Source organism: Dermacentor variabilis, chromosome 6 (assembly GCF_050947875.1).
Source record: "Dermacentor variabilis isolate Ectoservices chromosome 6, ASM5094787v1, whole genome shotgun sequence".
In the NCBI taxonomy this organism is placed as follows: Eukaryota; Metazoa; Arthropoda; class Arachnida; order Ixodida; family Ixodidae; genus Dermacentor; species Dermacentor variabilis.
Genome location: NC_134573.1, coordinates 182801924 through 182829095, shown reverse-complemented (window position 1 = coordinate 182829095; position 27172 = coordinate 182801924). Strand labels below are relative to the sequence as shown.

The 27172-nt window shown below is 46.1% G+C and overlaps 1 protein-coding gene across 1 annotated transcript in view; it reads right to left on the bottom strand.

Annotated features, from left to right (window-relative positions):
- Positions 1 to 1800: 1800 nt before the first annotated feature.
- The window catches only part of jeb (low-density lipoprotein receptor domain-containing jelly belly protein), a 251318-nt gene continuing 225946 nt past the window's right edge, over positions 1801 to 27172 (bottom strand). Inside the window, exon 3 of the mRNA XM_075697015.1 lies at positions 1801 to 3484. Within this exon, the coding sequence (XP_075553130.1) occupies positions 3422 to 3484 (63 nt within the window). The 3' untranslated portion in view covers positions 1801 to 3421. The remainder of the gene's footprint in view (positions 3485 to 27172) is intronic.

Sequence of the window (27172 nt, the reverse complement as noted above, 5' to 3'; positions counted from 1 at the left end):
ATTCCTTTTTCAGAATGACAGAATGTCACATAGATATTTTCGACTGAGACTCGTACGGAAGAAAACAAAGCGCATCTTTAATATTCTAGCTGAATGTATTTCGGAGTTTCGTTGGAGTCTGCATGAAATGTGTGTTATTTGAGGGCATCACAATGAACAGGATGCACGTTGGGCTAAGTCCATGCCCAGTATCTTGCACTAACATTTGCACTTTATTGGTTAGCTTTTAGCACCGGTATTTGATTGACGATCCGTTATTGAATGAAAAGGTTATGGTGCAAAAGGAGTAGGAGGCTTCGCCATACTTGGTTTTGTCAAGCTCCAGAAATGGTGGAAGGTTCAACTCGGAAGCGCCATGCTCTATCGTATCTCGCGACTCACGGGTTGGGACGGCAAGACACAGGGGAAGGTGCGTCCAGTTCTGCGTATTTCGCTCAAGGTGTCTTACCATGCGGTTATCTAATTTTATTTCTAAAATTCTGCTTGTTTCACGCAATCTCGGGGCTAACAACACACGCGACCAGAGTAGAAAAATAAGCTCAACCATGCACGACAAAGAAACGGACCAAAGAACGGCGGCACACGTCTTGGATTGTCAACGACGAATTCTATCGCGTTCTTTCAAAAAAGTTTCGAAGCGGAGGCGACAAGCGGGATAGGGCCTGCTCAGTGGAATGTGCCAGAGCTTCGCTCGTTCTCGGATCGCTTTTGCAGTATTTTATTGTTTTTCGTATCGAAGGCGATGCTGAAGAACGTAGAGTACTTCTTGAGCCGCATCTGAACCAGGCGACGGTTCTGGAGTTCTCTGAACTGGTTGATTGAAACAAGTCACCACGCCTTGCTATTTATCTTCTTAATATTTCTGTTACCCATAGGAAAAGTCTTCGCTCAAGATGTCTGTATACTCTATGACATGTCCTCTGTTTCTCCTATAGTGCTTTGCTGATTCCACCTATTCCTGTATTCATATATTTCTTGTGGACTATATTAGTTGTTAATTTTGGCAGAATCTATATAATATTATGCTTAATGGACGAAATCACCTTGAAATCGTCTTATTTATACCTCTCGGTTACTTCACAGCCTCATTAAAGATGCAACTGGTAGGCTTTGAGTACGTAGACAAATAAGCAGAAAAATCATTACACGCGTTCCTGTGCAATTAACTTACATATGTTGCGTGGCTTTTAAGGAGAATATTGACTTACGATGAGTTTGATTATTGGCTTGTGCTGATGAATACACGAGCTAGTGACATTGTGATACTTCTGTGAGTGTGCTTAAGAGCCTCCCTATGGTAGCCAGACTCACGGTAGTTAGCCATACGCAAGTATGCGTTAAACTCTCGTAGCAAGACCCACGACGGCGTTAAACAAACGAGTATGTGAAACCAATAACCTCCAAAGATACAGTTTTATGTGACACCTTTTCTACAACATCCTAAGGGCAAATTAAGCAACTGGACCGTCACCTTACGCTTAGTTGAGCCTGAAGTGGACGCTTCATTTAACAGTAGCGCTACGCTCAATGAGAAATTAACAGGACAGGCGACCACCAACTGCAGCTTTCAGATAGCTTGCCATGTCACTGTGGACAAATATTGCTCACGCTACTCCGCGCCCTGCGGACGCTTCAACGACAATTTTTTTCCCCGAAGCTTTGTTCTCGCCTGCACCCAATGCCAATGGCGATGAAACCAGCAAAGCTTCATTTTATTTTAAGCATAATTATCTTGTTGTGCTATTGTTCTCAGTCACCGTCCTAAGATCCGTCTGTTGACTCCGCTGACCGGAAGCGGCGCAGCCTCCTGGCGACATCATGTTGGCTAGGCTGCTATTGTACGTCATCTGAAGAAGCTCGTATCGCTTGTTGCTTACAATGCGAGGTAACATGAAATGTTCCGTAGCCAAACCATCGATCGCTAATCTGTGGTGGTGGCGGTGGTGTTGCAACTGGCGGTATCGGCCTGGCGTGCTTAGCCGGCAATTATTCCGCCTGAGTATCTATTATGGGCGCCTGTGGCATCTGTCAACCAAAGTCTAAAGAAGCTAGGCCACATTGATACTTGAAGTAAAACGCATGTCGAACCTTTATCGAAATGAATCGCCCAATAATATGCCGTCAAACAGCTCAACGACATTAGGGACTTTTGCAATGTAGTAACCTCGGGCCAACCAGTCACTTCCGCGTACGTGTGCCAGGCACGTGAACTCTTAAACCTACCACGACGTTACAAAGGTTAGCTTTATTACCGCTTTGCAGCATTTATTAGACTAGTTATCTTTCCTTTTAGTCATTCCGATAAGGCATCTTGCTGTCTCAACGCAGGCTTACAGAGAAAAAGAAAATAGACTGACAGCTTATGTTTATAGAAACAACCCTGAGCATTTTATGTTACTTCAGGTGAATCGGCTCCAGCAGTGTACATCTAAATTCACCATTGGTAGCGTGAAAAAAAAAAATGAGACGTCATCGAATTTGAAATATTTAACAGCAATGCAGAATTTACGAGGCAAACATTTTCGTGTGCGCTATAATATCTCGAATGTCCAAGCTAAGCAAGATGCGAATTTTCAGTTTGGTTGCAAGGCTCTTTAGAAGCAAGTTTTTCCCCTGAAACATGCATAATTTCTTCTGATTGCACGGAAATAGTCTGCATAGCGTGCACTCGTTGCGGGCGATTAAAATCACATAGCGTCTGGTGTGAAGCGCAAGTGCCGAACAGCCACACAAATGATGAAACGAACAGTTAAACTCACGACAACTACCACGCGCATGCACTCGAGGAGCGCATAATTAATTTATTACCTTCTAAGAGCAAGCACACTGACAGAGGAGGACCAGAAATGACTTCTTGAAACGATTACTTTCGTGCGTCGCCATAGGATACAGTGCGGTGCTTCAATGCAAGAACCTTTAGGACGTTTTGCGCTGCTTATAACGTTAAAAGGCTGAACAGCGACGTAACGTGAAAACAGCAGTAATAGATTGTGCGCCGGATTTTAATTTTTTTTCGCCACCTTCCTTTCATTCGGCCAATCCAGCTCGCGTTGAAACTGATGCCCTTAAAGAAGAGCCGTTCAAGACAAGGGTCGAATCACTGGCGCCGCCTGGCACTTTTCCGGCTCAAAGAGCGAGCGAAGCCGCCGGTTGAGCGAGCATCTCCAGGGGGCGAGTCGTCGTCGCGTCGGGTCGGGATGCTGTTCTCCGGAACGAGGGAACGAACGGCGGTGGGCTGTCTCGTCACACGGGGGGCAAAGCTCGAATCCAGAGAGGCGCGCCGGCCACCGCGTCACCCGAAAGGAGACGGTGCGGCGAGGACTGCTGCTGCTCGGCGTGGCCTCTCCAGGCACGACCTCGAACGCGCCGGGCGTGGCGTTGACCTTTGGTCGGGCGAACTCGGCCTGACGCGGGCTGGTGTTCAGTAGCGGCCCCGGGCCCACCTTAGCAGTGCGTCTGCTAGCACGTCCAGGTGAGCCTTTGTCTGTGTATCGAGGAGAAGAGGAACGGGAGGGGGAGAAAAAGACATAGGGGCGGCTTCAGTAAGCGAAATTTGTGCGCGAAACATACGGTCACAAGGCAGAGACACATGGTACAAAAGACGAGCACTACGGCTCTGCGCTGGTAATTTATAGGAAAAAGCTATGTGCTGTCATGAGCACGCGCTCTGCATTTAGATGTCGAGCCTCGCGAAGAGAGATAACAAAAGAAACAAAAGCAGGAAATTAGCCAAGGGCGCTCCGAGTTGGCTGGAATTAAATTGAGGAAGGGAGGAGGAGGTCAGAAATATTACAAACCGGGGAATCTCTGCGCACAAGCCGCGATAGAACGCTCACTAACATAGCAAAAGGTGGCCGTGTAGCCGAGCTACCTTTCATGGTGCTTCTGAACGAAAAACGTGACTCCTATGAGTCACGTTTTTCTTCGTCCAAGTAGAAGAAATGATGATCATATATCCGGCTGATGATTAAGGGGTGATTCGCATTCGAGAAGACGACGTATAACAATGAAATTTAACTACTAGAGGTACCACTGTTTGGTGTGCTGCTTTTAGGTATCTAAAGTGCACCGACTCCTCGCGCTTTCGATTCTTTTGCGAGAACGGAAAGTTCAGTACAACCCAGGCGATGAATTAATGGCTGAGCATCAAGGTAGAGCGTCTATTAGCCCAATGCACACGCACTATGCATACAGTGATACTAGCTTTGATCACACGGACACGATGCGCACATCATTTGGGACCTTCTGCTTTGGCTGAGTGGATACACGTTCTTCTACCGCTCAATTAAGTGGCCATCGCTTCTTTTACCGTGCGCGGCGACCGCAATTCGTTGCGGGCGTTATAAGAAAACGCTCCGGTAATTATATTTAGCTGCACGTTTCAAAGCGCCAAATGGCCAATATTATGGCGGAGCCTCCAAATTCGCAGTCTTTTATGGTCCCGGTCGGTGTTGTTTTTGGACTCCAGACATCATGAATAAACCAATCATGATCAGTATACGTTGCAATAGTTTATCCAGAGTGGAATAATTAAGGGAAGCTCAGGTTTCATCATGTCTTTTAGCTCAGAGGCCCCAAAAGGTTTACGAAGAGCGAGGAGGGCAGAATCGTTATCGCTAAGAGACACTGACGCCGCTCAGTTTATATATAGGCATTTCTTTATTTCAGTGGTTACACTACCAGGAAAATCATTGCTCAACTACAACCGGACAACTTTACTGTAGCCCTCCTTTGATTCAGCTGACGGGCGTTGCACTGGCGCAAATAAAATATTCAGTTAATTAACCAAGTTTAAACAGATTGTTTCGCACGGTTTATCCTTAAAACTCTTTCTTGTTCACCTGCGTTTAAGTGACTCGGTGGATTCGACGTTGAATACCAGAATGTACTGGGGTACGGCGACGACACAGAATTACTCCTTTCTAAAGAGTGTAGTGATGTGAACAGCATAAACAAGCGCCGTATGTTGTAGGCTAAACGAGGCGTACGTACCAGAAACGCCGCGCTTTGTTCCGCTACCAATGTTTTCGCCGTCCATCGCGTTTTCGGTCAGATGCCTCATACCCACTGGCACTAGCTTACGGCGATATGAGCCAGCAGCTGCGGATAGCGTCTCCGAGGCTACAGGTCACAGCATATTCTGCGTGTGTCATGTGTTGTCACCACTAGCTGCGACTCGCTTTACTTGAAAAGAAAAAAAAAGACATCATTCAAATCTAGCGCGCATGTTTGATTCTTTGCGAAGGGGTTAATTAGATAATATACAACTAACAGTGATGTATACAATTATGGCAATTTTTGTTATATGGAAGCTCTGTAATCTATGCAACATACATACATACATACATACATACATACATACATACATACATACATACATACATACATACATACATACATACATACATACATACATACATACATACATACATACATACATACATACATACATACATACATACATACATACATACATACATACATACATACATACATACATACATACATGGTCTTCAAAGTTAAGTTGTAATTTCAATAAACGCGTTATGGCTAGCCACTCAAGATTTGTTTCGCAGAGGTGGTTTACGAGGTTTAGCGGACACAATTTGCGAGACAAATTAGAGTGGCCCAAGACATTTTTAAGAAACGCATCATGATTAATTTTCTTGCTGTCGCTATTGTAGTATATGTTTACATTTCAAACTTGGTGAGAATCCTAAATTTCACTGCAGTGCTTCTGCTCCGGGATGTTCATTATGAAAATTGACACTCGTTTACCTAATTACGCACTCAGGGGCATGGGAACTTAAGCTGACATTGAAATGGCGGCGAACGTCTTCCGTATAGTTTCGATTTTTGACACCTAACAACTGGTCAGTAGACATCGTGATTCTTGTATTGTAGATTTTGTAACTGATTCAGAGTGGATTCGCACTTTCATGCAGCTTTTTGAATTTTCCTTGAGTCTGCTAGGTAAATGAAAGTGTCGCGTAACGTGGTGTTCTGTTATTAATAAAGGCTGTCGGAAAACAGGAAACCATAGGCAGTTCCTACGTGCCCACATAGATTGCGTTAGCACATGGAGCAGTTCTATGGTTCTCTTGTCGCAATATTTTGCTGTTCAGCTCATTTAGACTCATCAGAAAACCTGTACGAAAAAAAAAAAACGTGCGTCATGGCGCACGAGAAGAAAAAGTTCCAAGCAATTCGTAACAAGAGTCGACAAAGAAGCACTGGGAAAACTCGATAATAATATACACATCATGTCTTTCGCCGGCGAGTCGTGATAGAATCTTGCCCTATAATAATGTCGAGTAAATTTTATACGCCGCTACTTTCCATTACGCAGTTATGCAAATGCGCAGTGGAACATTCGTTTCATAAATGTCTAGCACAAATGGGTCATACGTTTTAATTTGGAAATACGCTTTGTCGTGATCCAAATGATGACAAAGCGCTGCGGCGGCGAGAAGCTCATCGTGATAGCTGCGTTACGGCTCTCCTTTATTCTTCGATGGCAGTGTCTCCCAGAGGACGAGGGTACCAAAGTCTTATGAAGCTGCTAATGAACTGAAACTTGTTATATTTCATGAACGAGGAGTGGATTTACTCGAATAAAATCTACACGTGCGGAAAATATTGGCGCCGCGGAGAATATACATGAATGACCACATTCGCAGCAAAGGAAGAAAGAGGAGAAAGAATTTATGCCTGATCTCCCGTTTATATATATAAAAAGGAAATATCGGGTGACTTTGCATGTCTCCCTGCACTGCGTAATATATATTCGTCACGGAAAAATATAAAATACTGCCTAAAGGGAGCTAATCTTTCTTTGGCATGTCACCTATTAAAGCGCAAACGAGGCAAATGACGTTGAAAGTTGGAGCGAGCGATGGAAAACATGAGAAATGCGACGTCGAGGGACTGGAAGAGGGTGGTCTGGAGTACAGGGCAAATAGTTGTAGTCGATATTCATATATAAACCAACGTCGAAGAAACGGAGTTGGGCAGGTTTTGTAACGTGCAGAGCACATGTGCGTTGGTCTTCAGAGCAACAGAGTGGCTGCCGAGGGAAGGCAAACGCTCTCGAGGACTGCAGAGGAGATTAGCTGGAGGGATGAGATTGGGAAACCTTGCCGGCATGAGATGGAGTCAGGTGACACTGGACTGGGAATGAAGTATCTTGGAGAGGCCTTCATCCTGCAGTGGACATAAAAGAGTATTATGATGATGATGATGATGATGAAGGAGATGATTCAGTTATTTAATGGTTGTGCTGAGAGTCGGAGGCTCCGGTCTACCGCGCACTTATTATTACAGTGTCAGAGTTTCTGAGGTGACTTTCTCCTCTTCAGATCGTCAAGACATCTAAAAGCTTGCTGGCAAGTAAACAGCCCAAAATATTCGCTCGTTACTGCAGACGGAGCTTTTTCTCCCGACAGCTGGGAACTTGTAATGAAGGCTGCACTCCCTTGAGTCGACCTTTTTACGGGTCGGCCGTTGTTTTGACGCACGCGTACAATGCGGTGCGAATAATTTCTGTGTTAATTTGGGGTTCCGTAAGAGAATGCCTCCACATCCCGAGGGACGAATACGCTCGGAATGCATCTCTCGGGAAACGACATCGAAGGGGATGATGCAGCTCCTCTGAACCTTCTTCCTCCCAAGTGTGCGAAAGCTGAATTAAATGAAATGCTTTTAAATGGGCAAAACTCTTCTTTTTTGAACAATCGTATTTTCTTATTTGTCATGACTTTATCGCAAGACTCGTAGGAAATCGTTTCTTATTGGCTTACGCATACACTTTTTCACATTTCTTTCCTTATTTGCTGCTCCAGAATGCAACTGCGCAGCGTCGCTTTGCCGCTCAATGATTGCTAGCAAGAGGCGCTCACTAGCGAGCACTGAAAGCAGTGAATATCAGTGACAATAAAATCAATAGCGTTCTAGAAAAGGAGGTCACGGACTAGGAACCCATCTGTGACAGAGTAACTAATCACAGTCGGAATATGATCGGACAAACAAACAAGTGACTGAAATATTTGAAGAAAGAGCTGTCCGAATGTAGACACCTTCTTAAAAAGTGCGTAGTAGTAAAGTATTAATCTGATTCCTTCATGGAACAAAATGAGCAGAACTTCAACACATTGAGAGTGATTGAAACAAACCATAAAATTGCAGTTATACATGAAATCAATCAATCAATCAATCAATCAATCAATCAATCAATCAATCAATCAATCAATCAATCAATCAAACATTCAATCAATCAATCAACCAACCAATCAATCAAGCAAGTAATCGGTTAATTAATTAATTAATTAATTAATTAATTAATTAATTAATTAATTAATTAATTAATTCGTCAGTTAATTAATAGATCAATAAAACAATCAATAAATCAGATACAAATATTTATTAAGCATTGAAAATTTGTTGTTTTGATGTAGACAAGAGACGAATGAAAATAATTGTGAGGTAGCACCATGAAAAACAAAAACACAGAAACAAAATGCGCTTTGAGTACAAGTGCAGAGAGAAAAGTATGCCGCGTTTTGTGCGCTATCTGAAACAATGCTGATAAAAAGAGTATCGCCGGCAGTGAGCAGACGCCCTGTTACCCGTGAAAAGTTGCTTATTCTTCCTAAAACATGCGAACATAAAGAGGACCTTCCACATCAGTGGAAGCCTTATTCCTTACTGAGGGTATTATGTTGGCAGCCAAGAACCTTGAAATTAATTCGGCAATGTCTGTGGGTTTGTTTTGCTGACAAACCTTCGAGGTGTGCTAACAAGGGAACTTTGCAGGAGAAACACGCGTACGTCTCTGCACGTCGGCGTTCTTGCGTCAGGCGGGATAGGCCTTTTGATGACAGATCTGTTCTTTCTTGTTCCCCTCCCATAGTGTAGGGTAGCCAACCGGGCACGTCCTTGGTCAACCTCTCTACCCTTCTCTCTTCGTTTCTCTCTCTCTATTGATAACAAACGGGGGCGCCATGCTGCGCAACTACCTACACACCAAGGTGAAAGTCATTCAGGCCTCATGACCTTCAACTGCAACCAAGTTGCGTCTGCCCGAGAGACTGCTCTATCAACCCACAGAACCAGAAAACCTACAGAGCATGACGTTACATTCTCTGAAGAGAAAAAAAGTTACCACGTGTTTTGCAACTTTTGAGCTTAATAAATAGATTCCTTACTTGTCACCTGATTCAAACCCTGTACAATTTAGGCTGAACATTCTTGTTTCTAGCATAAAAAAAAGAAAGAAAGAAAAGCGTGTATGCGTTACACATTATGACAATCATGAAATCACATTGATGCAGTGGCGGGGCTGGGGGGCAAGACAAAAGCAAGTAAAAAAGATGACTTTACTGGCGTAAACTTTCTCGAGAGACAAGATTATTACACTTTAAATATCTGAACACATGTGTTGCAGTTCTTAAAGTGTACTTGGCAAAGAGTATTGTTGATAGCGGCAAACGACATCAGAAGGACGTGATCACTGATCCACCATAGTGAGTACTAACGGTGGGATTGCCTCGTTAAGCAAGGTGACGTGCAAGCAACCTAAGTGATTTACTTTTTACTGAACTTGATAGTCAAAAAGTGACTGAACCAAGAGAATATTTGCCAGATAACGCATCGAATGATAGAGCATATTGGTGGACAACTTTTCTTGTGTGTGTAAAATTATTTTCTTCTCCTGAATTTAAAAGGCTTGGAAGATTCATTCATGGCTAAGTTACAATAGGTGAATCCTCAGTAAACCACAACTTTTCTGGAAAACTAGCGTTACTGCACACTCCTCTACCATTAACAAAAGAACTTGTATTAATGGAGGAAAAGCTTTTAGCGTGTCTCTTATGACTGCAAAGTCACGTGATCGCGTTGTAACATATACTGTAATGAATTGCGATTGAAAAAAAGTAAGACTTTGTAGCGCGGTTGATAGAGGGCACAAAAGGCGAGTATGATTGATTGGGACACGAGAAAAGGCGTGGGGAAGGTGTAATTCTAGCACATCTAAATTTTCCGCGATGAAGCCGCTTCGATGAGCATGTGGTACGCATAAAACGAAATACATTTAGCCCATTCGCACGACGAGTGCCATACCCTTCGAGAAGTAAGTCAAAGACCTGCGCGGCACATGTCGTTTTCACGAGAACGATCTGAACCGTCCGCCCGGCGTCGACGGCGAGCTGCGGCTTGTGCTGCTCTCAGTACAGCGGTCTGCTGAGCTCGATGTTGCCTGGTTGCAGCCGCGCGCGTAGATTCTGATTCGCTTCTTCAGCAGCTGTTCGTACCTTGCTAGGAGGCACCATAACGTGTATCGAAGAGTAAACACAAATATCCAGACTACGTGGCGCATACGTCACATCTATTGACCCATGGCACGGTACGCTGACGGGACGTTCATTTGAGGGATCGCCAGCCGTTTGTGTGCAGGCGCCAATAAGAGCGGGCGCGAGAGAGAAAATGTGAGGGCTTTTGCCCCTTGAATATATGACTTTGCCTAGGCACTATGGAGGACGTTTCTTAGCGCGTGTTGTATACGGGCGTTTGTCCCTAGGCGTGCTGGGATTGCGGAGTGGGATCCAGTTTGTTTACGCTCGTACGCTGGCTGCCGGAGCGCTAAAATCGGTGAACCTCTGGGCATTGACGCCCGATTTGACGACTGCTGTGTCGAACAGACTGACTGTCTCGCACCTGCGGCGCTTGTGCTGAGTTAGTCGCGGAGGATCATAGCTTTATCACGCCTTACAGCGACGTACCTTGTCAATAACATCACAGATGTTTCTGTGGGAGCAGTAGCGACCGCAGTAGAGCCCGGACCGCATATATTGAAAATCTAGAAGGCCTTAGCAACTGCGGTTGAACGCAAGTGGCTGAAAGGCCGCCGGTGACGATGACTGGCTCAGCACCAGCGCTGCAGGCGTGAGAAACTCTGTCCGACGTATCTTCAGAGGCAAAGTCCTGACTGGTGTTGCAGAAGTCGTGAGGCACGGTAGTGAACTTGGCGTCACAAGTTGTAATTAATTGTATTTATTCAATCGTGCTTTTACTAACAGTAATAACGTGTCATTATTTCGCATTATTGGCGGCGCCTCCAGGAAACGAAAGCGGCAACGGGGATACCAACGCTAGAACCCGGACTGGCCCATGGGCTGGGGTTCGCCGAGGCCTGCGCGTGCCAGGGGTGTATAACATCGTCTGTCCGCTATCGCGGACAGCCAATTTCTTTATGCGCGCACCCCGTGTTACGCTTCGGCCTCCGGGGCCCCAAGCCACGGGCCGCCCTGCTTCCAGCTTTGATCCCCCCACTACCCCTTTGGTGTCCTGGAGATTCTGCATTGCCTGCTTTATTATAACCTCAGGTGCTCTCCGCCGGTTACATGTGCCCTCCTGGAGCTGTGCTTGTAAAGAATCCAATCTATCGTCGCGACGAAAAAACCACCCGCGACTTATACAACACCAGTGAGAACCTTGCCCCTTGAGATACAGCAATCACCAAACGGGGCGTCCGTGCCCACTGCCTCAGAACGCGGGCAGCCAGCGGCGGAACGTAAACAAACTCGACCGCACTTCGCAATGCCGACATGTCTAGGGGACAAACGCATACGACACGCGCTAAAAGAACCTCCTCGGTATTGCCTAGGCAGAGTCATATATTCAAGGAGCAAAAACCCCCAGATTTTCTCTTTCACGCCCGCTCTTACACGCGCCTGCGCACAAACGGCTGGCGATCCCTCAAATGAACATTTTGTCGATACGTTGCTGTTGATGGCGATGATGATAATGATGGTTTATTGGCATCCCCCTTCGAAATGGAGCGGTGATAAATAGTCACCTAGCCTGATTGAGTTAACCAAGTCCAGCTACATGCAACATGCAACTGCTATACGCAACCTCTACATGTCGGGACACCTGGTGGAATATAACGGAACTAAAATGCAAAGTTTGTACGTACCGACGCTATGCGGCGCGCATGTCACATCGCGTATCAAGTGGCACGATATGATGCTATGATGATAATGATTTAATAGCATTCCCTTTGAAACGGGAAGGTGAAAAACAATCGCCTAGCCTGCGTGGATTAATCAGCTGTGCAACACATGTTTTCATTACTTCAATATCTATACATCTGCATAATCTTTTTATTCCTCAAGAAATATCTATCCACCTTGTACCGCTATCTGTGCAACTGTTACATTGCGTGCCACTTGGTGTAATAATATGCAGCTGCAATGCAAATGGCGCTCGTATAGACGCTACCCGGCATGCGTCTCACATCGCCAGGCAAGTGGCACGATACGATACTAATGATGCTGGTGATGATGATAATTTATTGACCTTCCCTTTGAAACGCGGCGGTGGCATAGTCACCTAGCCAGCTTGATTTAAACAGGTATATAATAAGTATATTTTTTCTGGCGTTCTTGTATACATCTCCTTAAACGTTTTCTTCTTCAAACCGTCTTTAACTGCGTTGTAGCGCTACCTGTGCGTTGCTACATAGCGCTCTACCTGGTGTAATAATATCAACTGCAATGCAAAATTGCACGAATCACTGCTACGCGGCGCACATGTCACATCGCGCGTCTCCTCATGCGCTAGGACGCATTTATAGGGCATTTTTCCGCTGCATGCAACCAAGCGCTGGCGTAGCTCAGTGGTAGAATAGCTGGTTGCTACGCCCGAGATCGATCCCGGCGCGAACAAAATGAATGCGGAATAAGCGACAAATGCCTTTACTTCGGTTCATGTTATCCTGCTGAAATGACCGAATAAGAAAGATATCGCTTATTAAGACACCGGGATTTCATAAGAATTGTCATGCATGATACGATTTTACTCTTTTACTAAATAAGATTTCTGGTGGTGAGGCAGCCAAGTATGTACTGCAGAAAGAAATGAAGCGAAAATGGCAGTGAACACAGCGCACACGTGGACAATCATGGCACTGAGGTTTACTCGCGCTCACAAACACATTCACAATGGTCGTGTTCATTCGCAGGAGTAACGCCCCCCCCCCCCCCCCCCCAAGCAGAGATCGAATTATTCGGTTCTCCCCAAGTATGGTTCACTCTTCCCCGTATTTGTCTGTTGTAATGGTTGTGCCGCAGTCTCACGACGCACAGACCTGCGTACTTCAAGACTGCAATAGTTGCATCACAGTGACGCCGCATGCAAGTCTGGCAGAAGCAAGCTCGTCGATCAAGATTGCCCGAAAAGAAAGAGGAACCGACGATATATTTATGCAGAATTTTATTTCGCAAGGCATCTACGTAAAACAAAAACTGATCTCAAATATATTATCTTACATTATTTATCTTTTTTGCATAGCTGCGCTGAAAGAAAGGTTTGGGATGTAATTGAGAAGAAAAATGAAATCATTGTAATGACGGTGTATGGTGGCAGCCATTTCGGCGGCCACTCCAGAGTGCTGTTGTGGGACCTCCATTGCTCTAAGTAAGGGCCTTTGACGTCGAGCATCTTAAGGCAGCGTTAAATGGCTGTGGCAGTGCTAGGATGCAGAAAAGAGGAAGGAAAAAGACGGTCAGTTGATGGCGACAGCGAACCATAAAGTTGTGTGCTGACATCCTCTCGGTATGAGTGTAAGAGAGGGGTGATGGAGGGGGAGCGTGATCAGTCCGCGGCACTCGCGACAAGCCCAGGAACAGGGCAAGTTGCGTGCACCAAAGGGCGAGCAGCGGAGAAAATTGGCAAATGATAATGGAAGCTCCATTAAAAAGGTTCGTCCGTAGCGACGTTGCTTAAGGACAGCTTACTTGCGACGTCTTCTTACAGTCAGTTCCCCCGGGCACCCCGATGTGAGCGTTGGGTGGAAGCCCAGGCAAACTCCCCTGACGTTTTTCTGAGCAGATGCAATGACGAAGGGTAGAGAGGTACGGGTAGGAGGACAGGCGTGAGGATGGCGAGATTTGGCGGGGCATTATAGCGACCTTGCTGCCACGCGCCATTGCTCTGTGCTTGCCTTTACTTCGAAGTTCAGGTCTCGACAGCATAATTGAGCTCCTTTGTAGCCCCGGCGGCTGCTTCGCCTCTCGACGGCGTTGCGAAATGGTGAATGTATATGCAAAAACAGGGAGCAGGAGAGATTACATTAATAAATGAAAACAATGGAAGCAAGACGGCAATGGGTGTGTGGCTTTAAGCGAAGGGCGCAAGCAGCAAGGAACAAACTGCTCTCGCTTGAAACACGCTTGCGATAGAGACTCAAGGACCAGCATTGCTTTTATGCGGCAGCACTTTTGGGACTCAGTACCGACATTCAGGAGTAATAATATTTATAAAAAAGGTTGTCTTGGAGCTGTGCATTGGAAGGCTAGGATGTAGAAATAACCAGGGAAGGCAAAAGAAAGCCAGTGCTCTTGTTCGCAAACGTTGCTCCATGATGGTAACACCCTTCCAAAACGAGCTTTGTGGGACGCTAACCAAGCGAAATACAAGTAATTTTCTGTCTCTTTGTTTTTTAAGCATATCGATGTGGTTCTACAAGTACTGAGTTACTTGGGAAGCACTCACGTTGCAGCGCTGGAGATTGGGAAACTAAATTACACTCCAAGCACACGTTGTGGGCTCGGTCTTTAACAAAAGTTACTGAAAGAATCTGTTAATTTGAAAGATCATGTTTAACAAACTTGGATTGCCAACGTACGTCGATGGGAGGTGTGTGAGCGGGAAGTAAGTAGGGAAGTGGCGATGAGGGGGTTGAGAAGAGGTGCATAACATAAAGGTTAAACCGAACGCAAGTCTATCGGAATTGGTGTCATTTGCATGTCACCGTCAGGTATACCTTCTCATGCGATAAATATAGCCCGCAATTGAAGAACAATATTTCGATGCTAAAGCCTGACATCATACCTCTACACTATCTTGCTTCGAATTACCACAAAACGTAAGTCTGTCTTATAATATAATCAAATTCAAGTAGCACCAACCATGCCTCTTACCGATGTAATGAACATATCTCGTATAATCCACAACGTAATTAAGTCTCCACGACCAGTACCTGTGAGGACCAGAATTTTATGAAGGTGGCGCGAACGCCGAGCAAATTTGAAGTTGCTTATCGAATTACATCTATTGCATTTCCTCAACGAATGAATAGCGAGAAAGCGAGTGATTGACCTCAGATACACTTTGATACCTCAAGGAACATATGAGCATCTGGGAATGGTTTCGAGAAAGCGAACAGCAGCGTGTCTTGCGAGAGCACGGTCTGCGAGCGCTGCCTGATCTCGATGGCCACGGTAGTACACGTGCGCCCCAACTTCTTACATGGAACTATATTCGCGAGGGAAACAGTGGCTGGAAAAACAAAACGAAGGAAATATACACCGAAGGACCAGAGCACTCGTTATCACATTTAATTTGTTGAGCAGTGTATTTTCACAGTTAGGGAAGTATAGAAAGAAAATAAGTTATAGCCAAATTTGACACTATGGCAGCGTCTTTACAGACGTCACCAGCTTCAACAGTGTGTATAAATAATTCTTATGCTGTTATGAAGTGCGTCCCCAATTTCATTCGGAATTACTGACGAAGGGTCAAATCTTTCATGAAATAATGAAAAGCATAAGAACGTGGTTCCAAATACTTTGACCCTTAACCTTTGTGTTTCTCAGAGACGTCTGCGAGCTAGAAGATGTTTTTTTTTTTAATACCGATTGGCGGAGCAGCGGTAAAGCACCAAAATAGTTCCGTTTCTGCGCTTATGCAGAGCTGAGACAGTCATGGCTGCAACCTTCCTAACCCTACTTTTGCTCACGTTAATGAATTTTGCTCACGACAGGCAGAATCAGCTCAGTAAAAAATAGCACAAGCGGTATTGTACGTTAGAGGCACCGATAGTCCCAGTTCCGAGAGAGATACCTATTCAACCTTTTTTCAAAGCTTATTCTGAGACATCAATTGGCTTTCTGCTGAAAGTGTCGCATACCGGATTATCTGTTGACCACTCTAGTGTTTCAGCAACTACCACATTCTGCTGCTGGGCATGAGCTTCTGAACACGGTGAGCCAGCGCATACAACTTTTGGCGGCGTCCACGGTGGCGAGATGCACGTAATTTTCTGTACTGATCTTCCGGTGAACGTTAAAGAACCCCAGACGATCAAAATTAGTCAAAGGCATCCGTCCTATAGCGTCTCTAAGTAAAAGTACGTCAGTTTACTCAATGAATGAATGAATTGATTGAATGAATGAATGAATGAATGAATGAATGAATGAATGAATGAATCAAATAATTTGCTAATGAATTAATTTGTTGATCGTCCAAACGCCAGCCAGCCGTCTGAACAGCGCCGCTACGACACGTCAGCATTCAATGTGGGCTATAATGAATAGAGCATCTTATGGATGGCAAACAAACACGGGCGCTCAACGAATTGTTCAAACCCGGTCGCTTCATTTTCTCTCTGCCTAAAGTCGATAGGGGAATCTGGCGGTCACTGTACTGTGTGCTTTGGTCTCGAAACAAGGGCTTTGCTGTATCACAGAGAGAGTGACGAACGGGAAAGAAGAAAAGCAGGGAGGTTTATCAGAACAGAAAAAAACAGTTTGATACTCTACACTTGGGAACGGGGGAGCGAGAGTGAGAGAAAGAGCACGACGCACATTCGCAGCTGTTCACTATCCTGACAGCACAGGATCAGGTGGTGCTGCACAACGAACGCAATAAAACGAATGACTGGGTGCTAGAATCTGTATTGAAGTGAAACAGTGCTAACGCTATGTACACTACCATGGCCCTGAATGCGTATATTTCAGTTACCCTGATTCAATTGTTAGGTCTTCGCAATTAAAACTCTTGTCTTGTGCTTCCATACTGGCTAAGCACTTTATCACACTATCAGCAACAACATTTCTCCAGAAGACGCCGTAACAATGCAGCAGCTTAATTACCCTCATAGATGCCTCAGGAGGACAAGATTAGTTTAAAGAGATTGAATAAAACATTGCGAAACCACACATGCCGAAATAATAATGTACTTGAACTTATCTTGCTATGTCTTTGAGGCAGTTTCTGCCTTTCAGCACTTCCACCAATCAATGGTACAATGCCTTAGCGCATGCGCTGCCGCATTATCGCCTCCCACCGCCTTTTCGTGCTGTCACGAAAATTTTTCATTCTCGTAGTGTCCTAACTTGTTGGATACGTTGGATACGTCGTTGCCGAGATGGTTGTGTCGTCGTTAGTATAGACGAGGCGAAGCTGAAGCTTGAAGAAATCTCGCGCGCCGTCAGGAGGACCGCTCGTGATTGTATGTATCTGGGTAGAGTAATGATGTCATCATTTGCCCCTCCTCTCCGGACGTACCTTTTCCGACGGCCTTCGGCCTCTGCTTTCGTGGCGTGATTCATTCGTCGGAAGTGACACTCAGGGAGACGGGAAATTGCGTCACGGCGTCCGGGGAAGCGCACTTGCCTTTTCATTCTGAAGGAGGTACGCACCGGAGGGGCTGCCGCATTACCGACGGTCGAGAAAAAGCAAAAAAAAGAACAGACGGACAAAGAGTGTGTGAGAGATAAGGGACTCACTTTCTTCGAGCAGGGATTTGGCGTGACTGATGGCGCGGATTTCCGCAGATATTGCTGGGCAACTAGCCACAGTGGCATGACATCGCATGGAGGTCGCAGCGTTCTCAAACGCGCCTTTTCGTCTTTCTTACCCTCGTCTCGTGCCCAGCTTGGGTGCCTAAGTTTGTTGGAACGATTTGAGATTGCCCTCAAACTCGGCTACATAGTCCGCGTAGAACTGGCCGAGAAGCCCGTTAATCTTGTGCGCAGTTTGAATGTAAGCCACTGTATTTTAAGTATTTCTAAGCAACGGAGCCCTGTGCTGTCAACACCCCACCATGCTATTGTCAAATAGTTGTTATTTGTTCACCACGCAGAGGTAAAATTATCCAAAGTGACTCTGTCGTGTTTCGTAGCTCGAATTAGACAACTAGGTGCATTTGTGCTTGTAACATGGAAAAAAAGAGTTTCAGTGACGTTTCACTTCGTGAATGCGGGTTACGCTCAAGCGTATGGGTGCTATTCCCTTTTTGAGCATTGCGCGTAGAATACTTTAAAAATGTATTGATTTTGCGTAAGTGTGGTGGTTTTTTCAAGGCTTATTTTTTATTTTGTATGTTCTATGTTCGTTTTTTATTTTTGTAAAGTGTAAAGTGCCATTAGGAAAGGTGGTAAAAAAATTGAAGGAAATGTACAGTCTTTATTATTTCAATCAATTTGATAATTATTTATAGTTAATGTAACCGTAATCAATTCACGCGAGCCATTTCCCCCTTCTTCTCCTTCTTGCTCTTCCGGAGTGTTCGGGACGCGCCAAGCCCGCGCCTTCTGCCAAACCTGTTCAGCTCGTGTCCGGCGCTTGGCGACGACTTCGGGGTCGGTCGATTGGCGCTCGGCCGGCCACCGCCTGCGCCGCTGCTCCGCCAACCTCGCTCGTCCTCTCGATCACGAGACGAACTCGGCACGTCCATATAACGCACACAGAACCCGTAACAAGTGCCAGACGAAGTCAACCCAGCGTGCCTCCACCTACCCTCCTACTCCGCGACGCTTCGCCTCCTTTCTCCTTCCCCACTTCGTTCAAGGTCAACTATACTCCGTTCCATACATAGCAATCAACGCTGTGGAAGCTAGGCAAGAAGTTCGGTCAAGAAAAGTTATCACTCCGCACGTTCGGTTCAGGCTTCGCTCGCGCGATCATGCACGGGAAGCTCCTCGCGCCGGTTTGAAAATACAAAAACCCGAAAAGAACAACAACAATAAAGAAGGATCTAATACAACGCATTAGTAGCTGTGCACAACCGTGTGTTTGTGTCTAATGATTGAAACTTGTTTCATTCAATACTGAGCCTATATAAAAAGCATCTGCGCACTATTGCGATCCAAAAGCGTCGAATTATATCCAAGTGCGAACTGGAGCGTGTCCGTGTGTAGGCACAAAACCCCCATACGTGGGCCGATACCAAAGAGAGTGCAATGGAGGGCCGACACGTGGCGAATGTGAAGCAGGCGTTAAGCACTCCCCATATGTGCGCTGATCCCGAAGATTGTGCACTGAAGGGTCGACCCGCGGTGGAGGTGCAGTTCGCCATTAAAGGGCCCACATACACTGCTTCGTTGGTGATCTTTCTTCAAAGACTGGAAGGGCACTGAGTATTTTCCCCCTCTCTCCCTGGTCGAACATTAGCAATGCCCAATTAATACCTTTCACACGCAATTTCCTTGTGGAATTCCTTCTCTGATAGCATTGACGCATGCAGCGATAGAAAGTAATGTCATTATAAACTAAAATGTTATTTTACATATTTTACGTGTGTTTTCTCCGCTGCAGATTATTCATTATACACACTATAATCACAAATATTGTGTTTAACGTTAGATGATATTATGTTTCCAAGTTCTGAAAGCTAGGCAGCGTTTGCCTAATAACTTTATTAGCCCTACCCACACTAGTGTTTTCTCATTATCGTTAATAACTGACTGAGATTACCTTTTAATCTGTCTCGTTTTTGTTGAGTACTTTTTTTGGGAGAAGAAGCACACCTAAGCATCCCCTCATGAAATTTAAGAAAAATTACATGAAGTGTGGACTGTCGCAGGGTTGCATACAAGCATATCAAAATTCGCAAATCTTACCATTGCGCGGTAATTAGGGCGCTGTAGTCAACATTCAAGATTCTGTCTAAAGAATTGACTACTTCGAGCCATCCTTTGCATGATTATATCTTGCACGTGTGCAACTGCAATGACTATCAAGTATTCTCGAATGCACATGATCATAGGCACAGCGTCGTGGAGCGGGGCCTGCATGTAATTTCATGCAAGTCACGCCAGCCACTTGGTAGGATTTTCCGCAGGCACCCGAGTGGCAGAGAATGGCTTAGGATATAAAAATCCTCATTGTGAGAGAGTGGGGCATTGGCACCTCTGTGATGGCATCGACGTGTATTCTCAAAGCTAAGACGATGCCGTCTTACCTGCCAGGCACGTATTCGCCATGCTGCAAAACGCGGTGTACTAAGTGAACAGCTGCCTGCGCGTTACCAGGAAGCCAGACAACGCGAAACTTCTGCGCCGGGAGGAGAACGTGAACAGTTTCTCTTGCGCGTAGTTGTACATAAAATAATATTGGACGCATCACGAGTCTTTTGGGATAACAGAAATAATATGTACTTCGTTTAGGGTGAATTTCCACAAGTGTGTTGGCTCTGCTGTTTTTTTTTATTGTTCTTTTCTTTTTCTTTTTTCTTGTTTGGTAAGCAGGTCTTGGAGCAGCCGACCTTCGAGCCAGACATAACTTTGCGAAACTGGTTTGGCGAGCACTCTTATAAGAGAACCGCTATCCGTTACGCGGCCTTCGGGGAGCTGTTCAGTGAACAGCGTCGCCATTTGTTTGCAAGCACTGCAATGACGATACGATTTCTTTTCTCTTACGCACTCTCGAAACACTTCTCGGATTCTCCGCAGTTAGCTCGCGCTGTAGGAAAAGAGTCAGATTGCAGAGGGCGGATACCATGAATAAGGGCCGGTTGGCGCGAAAAAAACGGAGAGGTTCGCCAGATAAGAACAAGTCTATGAAGGCAGGGGGGGGGGGGGTGTAATATTGAGGGAACAGGGGAGAGCTCTAGAGAAAGAGTTCACTTCATGGCAAGAAATAAAAGGAGAGGCTCTCGGGAGAGAGAAAACGTGTGCGCGTGGAAGTTTTAGCCGCGCTCTTTTCCAGAACTCGGTACGCGGAAGGCGCCGCCCAGCACAAGAGGAGCGGGGAAACGGCGAGCTCGCTGCGAGCCCGCATCCAAGGAGCTCACCGAACGCACCGTATTTCGGCAGATCATAAAACTACTGGACGCTGTTGAGAAGCCGGCGACACACTGTTGCCACTATTTCAAATCCATAATAAATAGACTAATCAACCAATCAACCAATACACTAATAAACCTCACTAGTAACCGTCCTTGGTATTCGCATAATACTACAATTTGTGCAACTGCATCTAAAACGCTTGGCTTTATGAGGCGCAACTTGCAAAATTCATCTGCTGACGTGCGTAAATTAGCATACCTGATGTTTGTACGCCCGCAATTAGAATTTGCATCCGCTGTATGGCCACCATACCAATAACATTTAATAACCATGCTGGAACGCATACAGAATTGAGCTGCCCGAGATATCACTCATAATTTTGATCGGAACTCCTTGTATACCGCAGATTAAGCTCGATATTTCTTTACAGCCCCTAGACACCCGCGCAAGGTTGCTTTGCTCTGTCTACTTCAAAAATATGTTCATTCCGATAAGGCATGCATATTACTCCTCGAATCTCCCGTCCCTACGTCCTCAAGATTACATAATCATCTTAGCTTCAAGCGCATTTTTGCAAAATTACTGCTTTCAATTTATTCGCTGTACCTTGTGCCATATCTCATTGGAATAGTCGTCCCGATGAAATCATCTCGATAACTAATCGTAAAATATTTCGTGAACGTCTGTGAGCGCTTTTTATTTAATCTCCTTCCTCTTATTTGCTGTTATGCTTCAGCATTCTGTGCTTTGCTTCATTTTTTTTAGTTCAGCCACTGTACAATTGTGTTAGATTTATTTTTGAGTTGTTTCCATTGTACTCAACAGCTCATTGTTAGATTACCCCCTTACTCGATGCCCGACAGGGCGTCCAAGGTGTTTTCTAAATAAATAAATAAATAAATAAATAAATAAATAAATAAATAAATAAATAAATAAATAAACTATCTGTTGAATCCGCACGTGGTCTCTCGCGATCCGCGCTTCTGGCTCACGGGGAGGCTTGTCGCGAACATGGGTGTATTTCTTTCTTTCTTTCTTTCTTTCTTCGGGGGCTAACAAAAAGCTTTCGTGCGGCTTGGCCAGTCCACGTTAGCTGCGCTCTCGCGGATGCGGTTGAGCGAGGGCAGCTCCGAGCCTTAATCGATGGATGCCAGCCGAATGTGTGGCGGTTGTTTGAAGTTGCCGCGCGTGCCGCACGGTGGAACTGCAGGGTGGACCTGCAAAGGTCGTGAGCGTGCCTGATTAGGGACAGGCCGCTGACTCAGGAACAGGTAAGCGAGGGGAGAACAGTGTGGCGAGGGCATTCTGCAGAGTGGAGTCCCACTCCATTATTTACAATAACAAACAAACTGAATGGGGTCTGTTCGGCTGTTCCCATCGTCGCTAATTAATGCAGTTCTCTTCACGAGGTACTTACGCTGTTCCGACATTACTAAAGCTCGTAAGTATTGTTTTCACCTTTACCACGCTGATTGGTCTCCTTGATCTCTTCCAAGCGCAGCTAAATTATCAATGTACGAGGAAGACATATGCGTTTGGGCGTCTGGAGTGACACTCTTACAGTTGCGCGCAAAGCTAACAAAAGCTGCCACTCAGACTACACTCTACCTCCGCCATGAAGACCTGGAGGTATCGTGGGATAAATGTGCACTAGTGGCATTTACGCATAAGTTCATGACGCACTACAGTATATTAATCAATGGGCAGATGCCACCATTTGTATGGTGATACAAATTCGCAGGTGTCATAATTGACAGACACATCTCATGAAGCCTTCATGTTATAGTACACGAAAATGCGGTTGACAGGCATCTGTCACCTTTTGAATGCCTTCGCTGGAAAGAGCGGGGGAATGCCCACAAGCGCTATAATGCAACTATATATTAGCTACCTTTTCTCGTATTCTTGTGGTACAGCTTGCCAGCATTGGTTAACGCAAGTAAAACAAGCCTACGTACTATTCAAAGCGCTCATGCTGAGGCGCTCAGGATTTGTCGAGGTCTTCCTCTAGGTGTCTCAATGGAGACAATTATTTCAATCACCAGAGACTACCTCATCAAGACCCACGTCGCAGTTAAAACACTTAGATTGCACGTAAGGCACCTTGCTCGGGCTCCTTGCCACCATCTAGCCTCTCAAGCTGCGGAGGGACCGCGTAACTAGCTTTTCCGAATGGTATGCACACATCGTGAGGCTATACCATCTTGTTCCACACCTGCCGCGAGACCTTCGATTCCTCCTTGGTGCCTCATTCAACCAAAGATCAACCTGACAATACCTGGCTTCCGAAAAAAAAGCAGATATGTCATCGCCGTCTCTTAAACAGCTTACTTTACTCCTATTAAATGATAAGTAGCGGTATTACACCAACATATACACCGACGGCTGCATCCTGCCGAAGAGATATACCGCAGCTGTCGTCATTCCAGCAAAAGCCACCACTTTCAAGTTGAAAACGCCTTACTTGACAACGTCGATGGCAGCAGAACTAGCAGCGCTTCGAGTCACACTAAACTTTATTAATGACGAACTTACACAACAAATGGTCGATTTTCCGCGACTCAAAGACGGCACCGCAGTGTTTACTGCCAGCCTTACGGCGCGGTCCGCATGAGCAGTTAGTATTCGAAATCACAGAGGCCTCACACCACCTGACTGAGATAGGACATGGAATAATTTTTCAGTGGCTACCAAGTCACTGTGTTATCATCGGCAATGAACGTGTCGATCAAGCTGCTCATTCAGTTCTTGTAAAGGACAATGGCCTATCTCTCCTGCTGTCTAGGACAGATGCTCCAAGGATGATTTGCCTACTTGCACCATAATGCCTACACCCTGGATTCACCCTGGATTCAACCTTGAGCCTTCGACTTCCACTAAGACTTCCCCGAAGAGACGCGACCCTTGTCTGTAGGCTATGGCTGGGCGTCGCGTTCACCAATGCCGTTCCGCATAGAGATGTCCGACACTGCAGCATGTGGCGACTGCGGTGACGCGGAAAAAATTCGGCATGTTCTTTGCCAGTGCCAGCCTACAGTGTGCAGAGACAATCGCTTTCCGTCGTGCTGAACCAGTTGGACGACCAGCTTCTGTGGAAAGAAAGAATTCCGCAACATCGACGTGAGTTAACATCGCATTAGCAGGCTGTGCAAGCGCCACTGCACTTCTTGAGATCGACAGGCCTGTGTGAACGCCTGTGATTGGAACATCTCTTCCTTTGCCTGTTCCTGTCCTGATTCATCTCTCTTCGCCCGCTTTCTAAGCCCCATATTCCCAACACCAGTGCAGTGTAACAAACCGGGAAATCGCCTCTGGTTAAACTCCCTGCGTTTCCTCTCTCGCTTTCTCTCCTTCTCTTTACCATGAGGTAATGCTCCGTGGGTTAGACGTCGTAGCTAAATGTGCGCATACAAGACATGAAACGAGGATCCCACTTGACTACAGTGAAGTTGCTCGAAGTTTTCACTTAAAAGGGCGCTTTGGCGCTGTTTACTTGATTATCGCCTTTAACTACACATGGTCATATCGGGTCCTTTATATTGGTCTCGAACAATTCAACGCGCAGACATAATTGCGTTTAGAGATCGGGAGACGTCCCATCGACATGCCCGCAGCGAAGACACTCAATTGGTTCTCTCCAATAGCTGGAGACGTCGACTGCAAGCAGGAGCTCGAGTTTGCGACCTTACCGCTCTCTTCTAACGGCAGCGGTAATTAACGGACCGGAGCTCTAACGAACTTACTGTCGGTTCCCCAAATCTTCGACCGGTCGCAGCTTCTAATTGGTGGGATTTCAAGATTCTGTTGGAAGGTTAAAAAGTAAATAAATAAAAAATACAATAATATTGCTGAACGAAGGTTCTATCCACCGAAGCTTATAATATCACGTCTCCGCGCCTCCATGTGATCGCACTGTCCTGGCCTGAGAGGTCGTGGGTGGGTGCCGTTTACTACCGACCCACACCAGCTAAAGGTGCTCCCATAGTGGTGCAGAAGGAACTGCTCCCCCGGTCCTCGCATTCTGCAACCTTCTCGGCCGAACCAAAGCGCCTGCTCTCGCTCACCCGAATCGAGCGTGGGATGACGCGCGGCGCAAACGGCTTCCTTAAGCCTAGAGGAAATCCTGCGAAAATCTCCCTGCGGGCTGCTGAAGCCTCGCTTCGCATCGGCGCGGCAAGGTACACCAAAGCTATGGGGTTGGCGCTGAAACGGGCCTCCAGAAAAGAGCCGGCGCTCGCGTAATTGACAGGCAAACACAGCACCGCCGCAGCCCGCGGCACTATATTACTCGGGATCCCGGACCACGTTATTGGTCCCCACTACTGCATGCGCACGAGCACACGTATGGAGCGCTTGGTCCCTCTATGGGAGCTTCGTGAGACTTGGCCGTCGTTCGCCGCAGCACGTGGTGAGAGCGCCGTGGTACAGCGCGCTTCTTTCGATCAATAGCTGCGCTAAGTCTGCCGCCGTCTTGTGTTCCCGTTTGGCCCGCCGAGTTCCTGTTTTCCTTAACGACTAAGCGCGCTCTCGCGCCTCGGCGTCGCATGCGCTAGGGGAAGCCGCGCCTGTTAACTGCTCTACCTGTTGTGAGGACTTTTCTGAATCGGCGGTGATCGGCCATTGGCTGGTGTTCGGCCTACGCCGCTGTAAGACCGCTGCCCTGCTGACTGTACACTGTGTAACTGCTTCCTGTTGACGCCCTTTTTTCTGCAGTTGGAGAATTAGGGTTCCAGAATATTAAAGGCAAGTATTTCATTTCACCTGGGGCAGATGAACGCAGCCTGAATTATTAAGAGTGCTGAACTTGTAGGCCTCATATTCTTGCCTAAACACCTTCAAATAATCAAATTCTTTCTCTTTCTTGTTAGGCCCTTTTGACTTCACCGTAATACCGAGTCTATGACCCTAAGCTCAGTGCTTTCGGGCACCAGTACCGAGGCGCTATTACGCAAAGCTCTTCCAAACTTTTCTATTCCATTTCTGCAATCATCCTTCCACAATTGGTTAAATTTTTTTCCGGCCACCCCCACTTCCCTTGTCTGTCACGCATCGTCAGGAAAACCGTGAAAGCTCCTCAACAGATATGACGTGTACACACAGATTATGCATGATTAGACCGAACATAAGATAGCTCCGATTCTACGCCTTTTTCGTCATTAGCACACCGCTATTGGTCAAAAACTTTCGTGTTGCGCTAACTTCGCCTGTCTGTGACTTGTACGCAATCAGGATGCATTAACATATCGAATAAAAGAGAGTATTTTTCGGAACAGCCTCAGAAGGCCCCGTTACGAAATGAATAGACCATAGTCCCTATAACGTAAAACTATTCCAATATGTTTCTATTCCGATTTCCTGACGTCAGATTTGCGTAACCGCTGACGCAAGTATCGGGTGGTCACCCGTAGGGTTGTCTAAGCAGACCAATCAAACGCTCTCCTCGTTCATAAAAGGTCACTTTTGTTTGCTTGAAAAACGAATAACATTGCCTACACTGAGCGGCTTGTCTTATCTAATTGGCTGACAAGAGGCGAGGAGCACGCTCAAATGGAGAGGGATTCAATGGGGCCGAGCCACTGCATTGAATATCGATAACTGGATGAAGAGGGTGGTGCCGGCGTCTGCGATTGGTCCGCTTTCCCTTACTTAGCTGGCGGTGGCTGGTCGACAATCGCGGCGGCATGCAACGGAAGCTTAAGAATGACACTAAAACGGATCCTAACCAAAGGAGAGTGGGCAGAAGGCGGTCGTAAACGTTCCGAAAGTGCTCGAAAACGTTACATGGCTACGCAAAATGTTTCATTATACGCAAATAAACCCATGTTCTCCGACAGGTGCGAGTAGGTAGTGCATCAGCGATCGCCAGCCGCCATCTTTTATTCCTTTCGGAACGGGGCAGCCAGCGGTTATTCAGAAGAAAATTCAGTTTTGTTCAGCATATTAATGCATCTTTGACGCGTACACGTCACTCGGACGCGGTGAGTTTTTGCAGTTTTGTGACGTCTCGTGACAGGCAGGTGAAGTGGGTGCTGCCCGAAAACATTTAGCCAATAACCGAGGGCTAGTGCCGAAAAGGCGTAGAATCAGAAATAACTATTTTTCTTTTGTTCGGTCAAATCATGCATAATAAGTGTGTACACGTCATATCAGATGGGGAGCTATCGCGGTTTTCGTGACGTCGCGTGATTTACAGTTGAAGTGGGGGTGGCCCAAAAAAGTTTTTGACCAATCGCGGAAGGCTGACTGAAGAATTGGATTAGAAATGTTTGGAATAGTTTTACGTTATAGCGCCCCATGGCTACTGACGGTCGCTCTGGCAC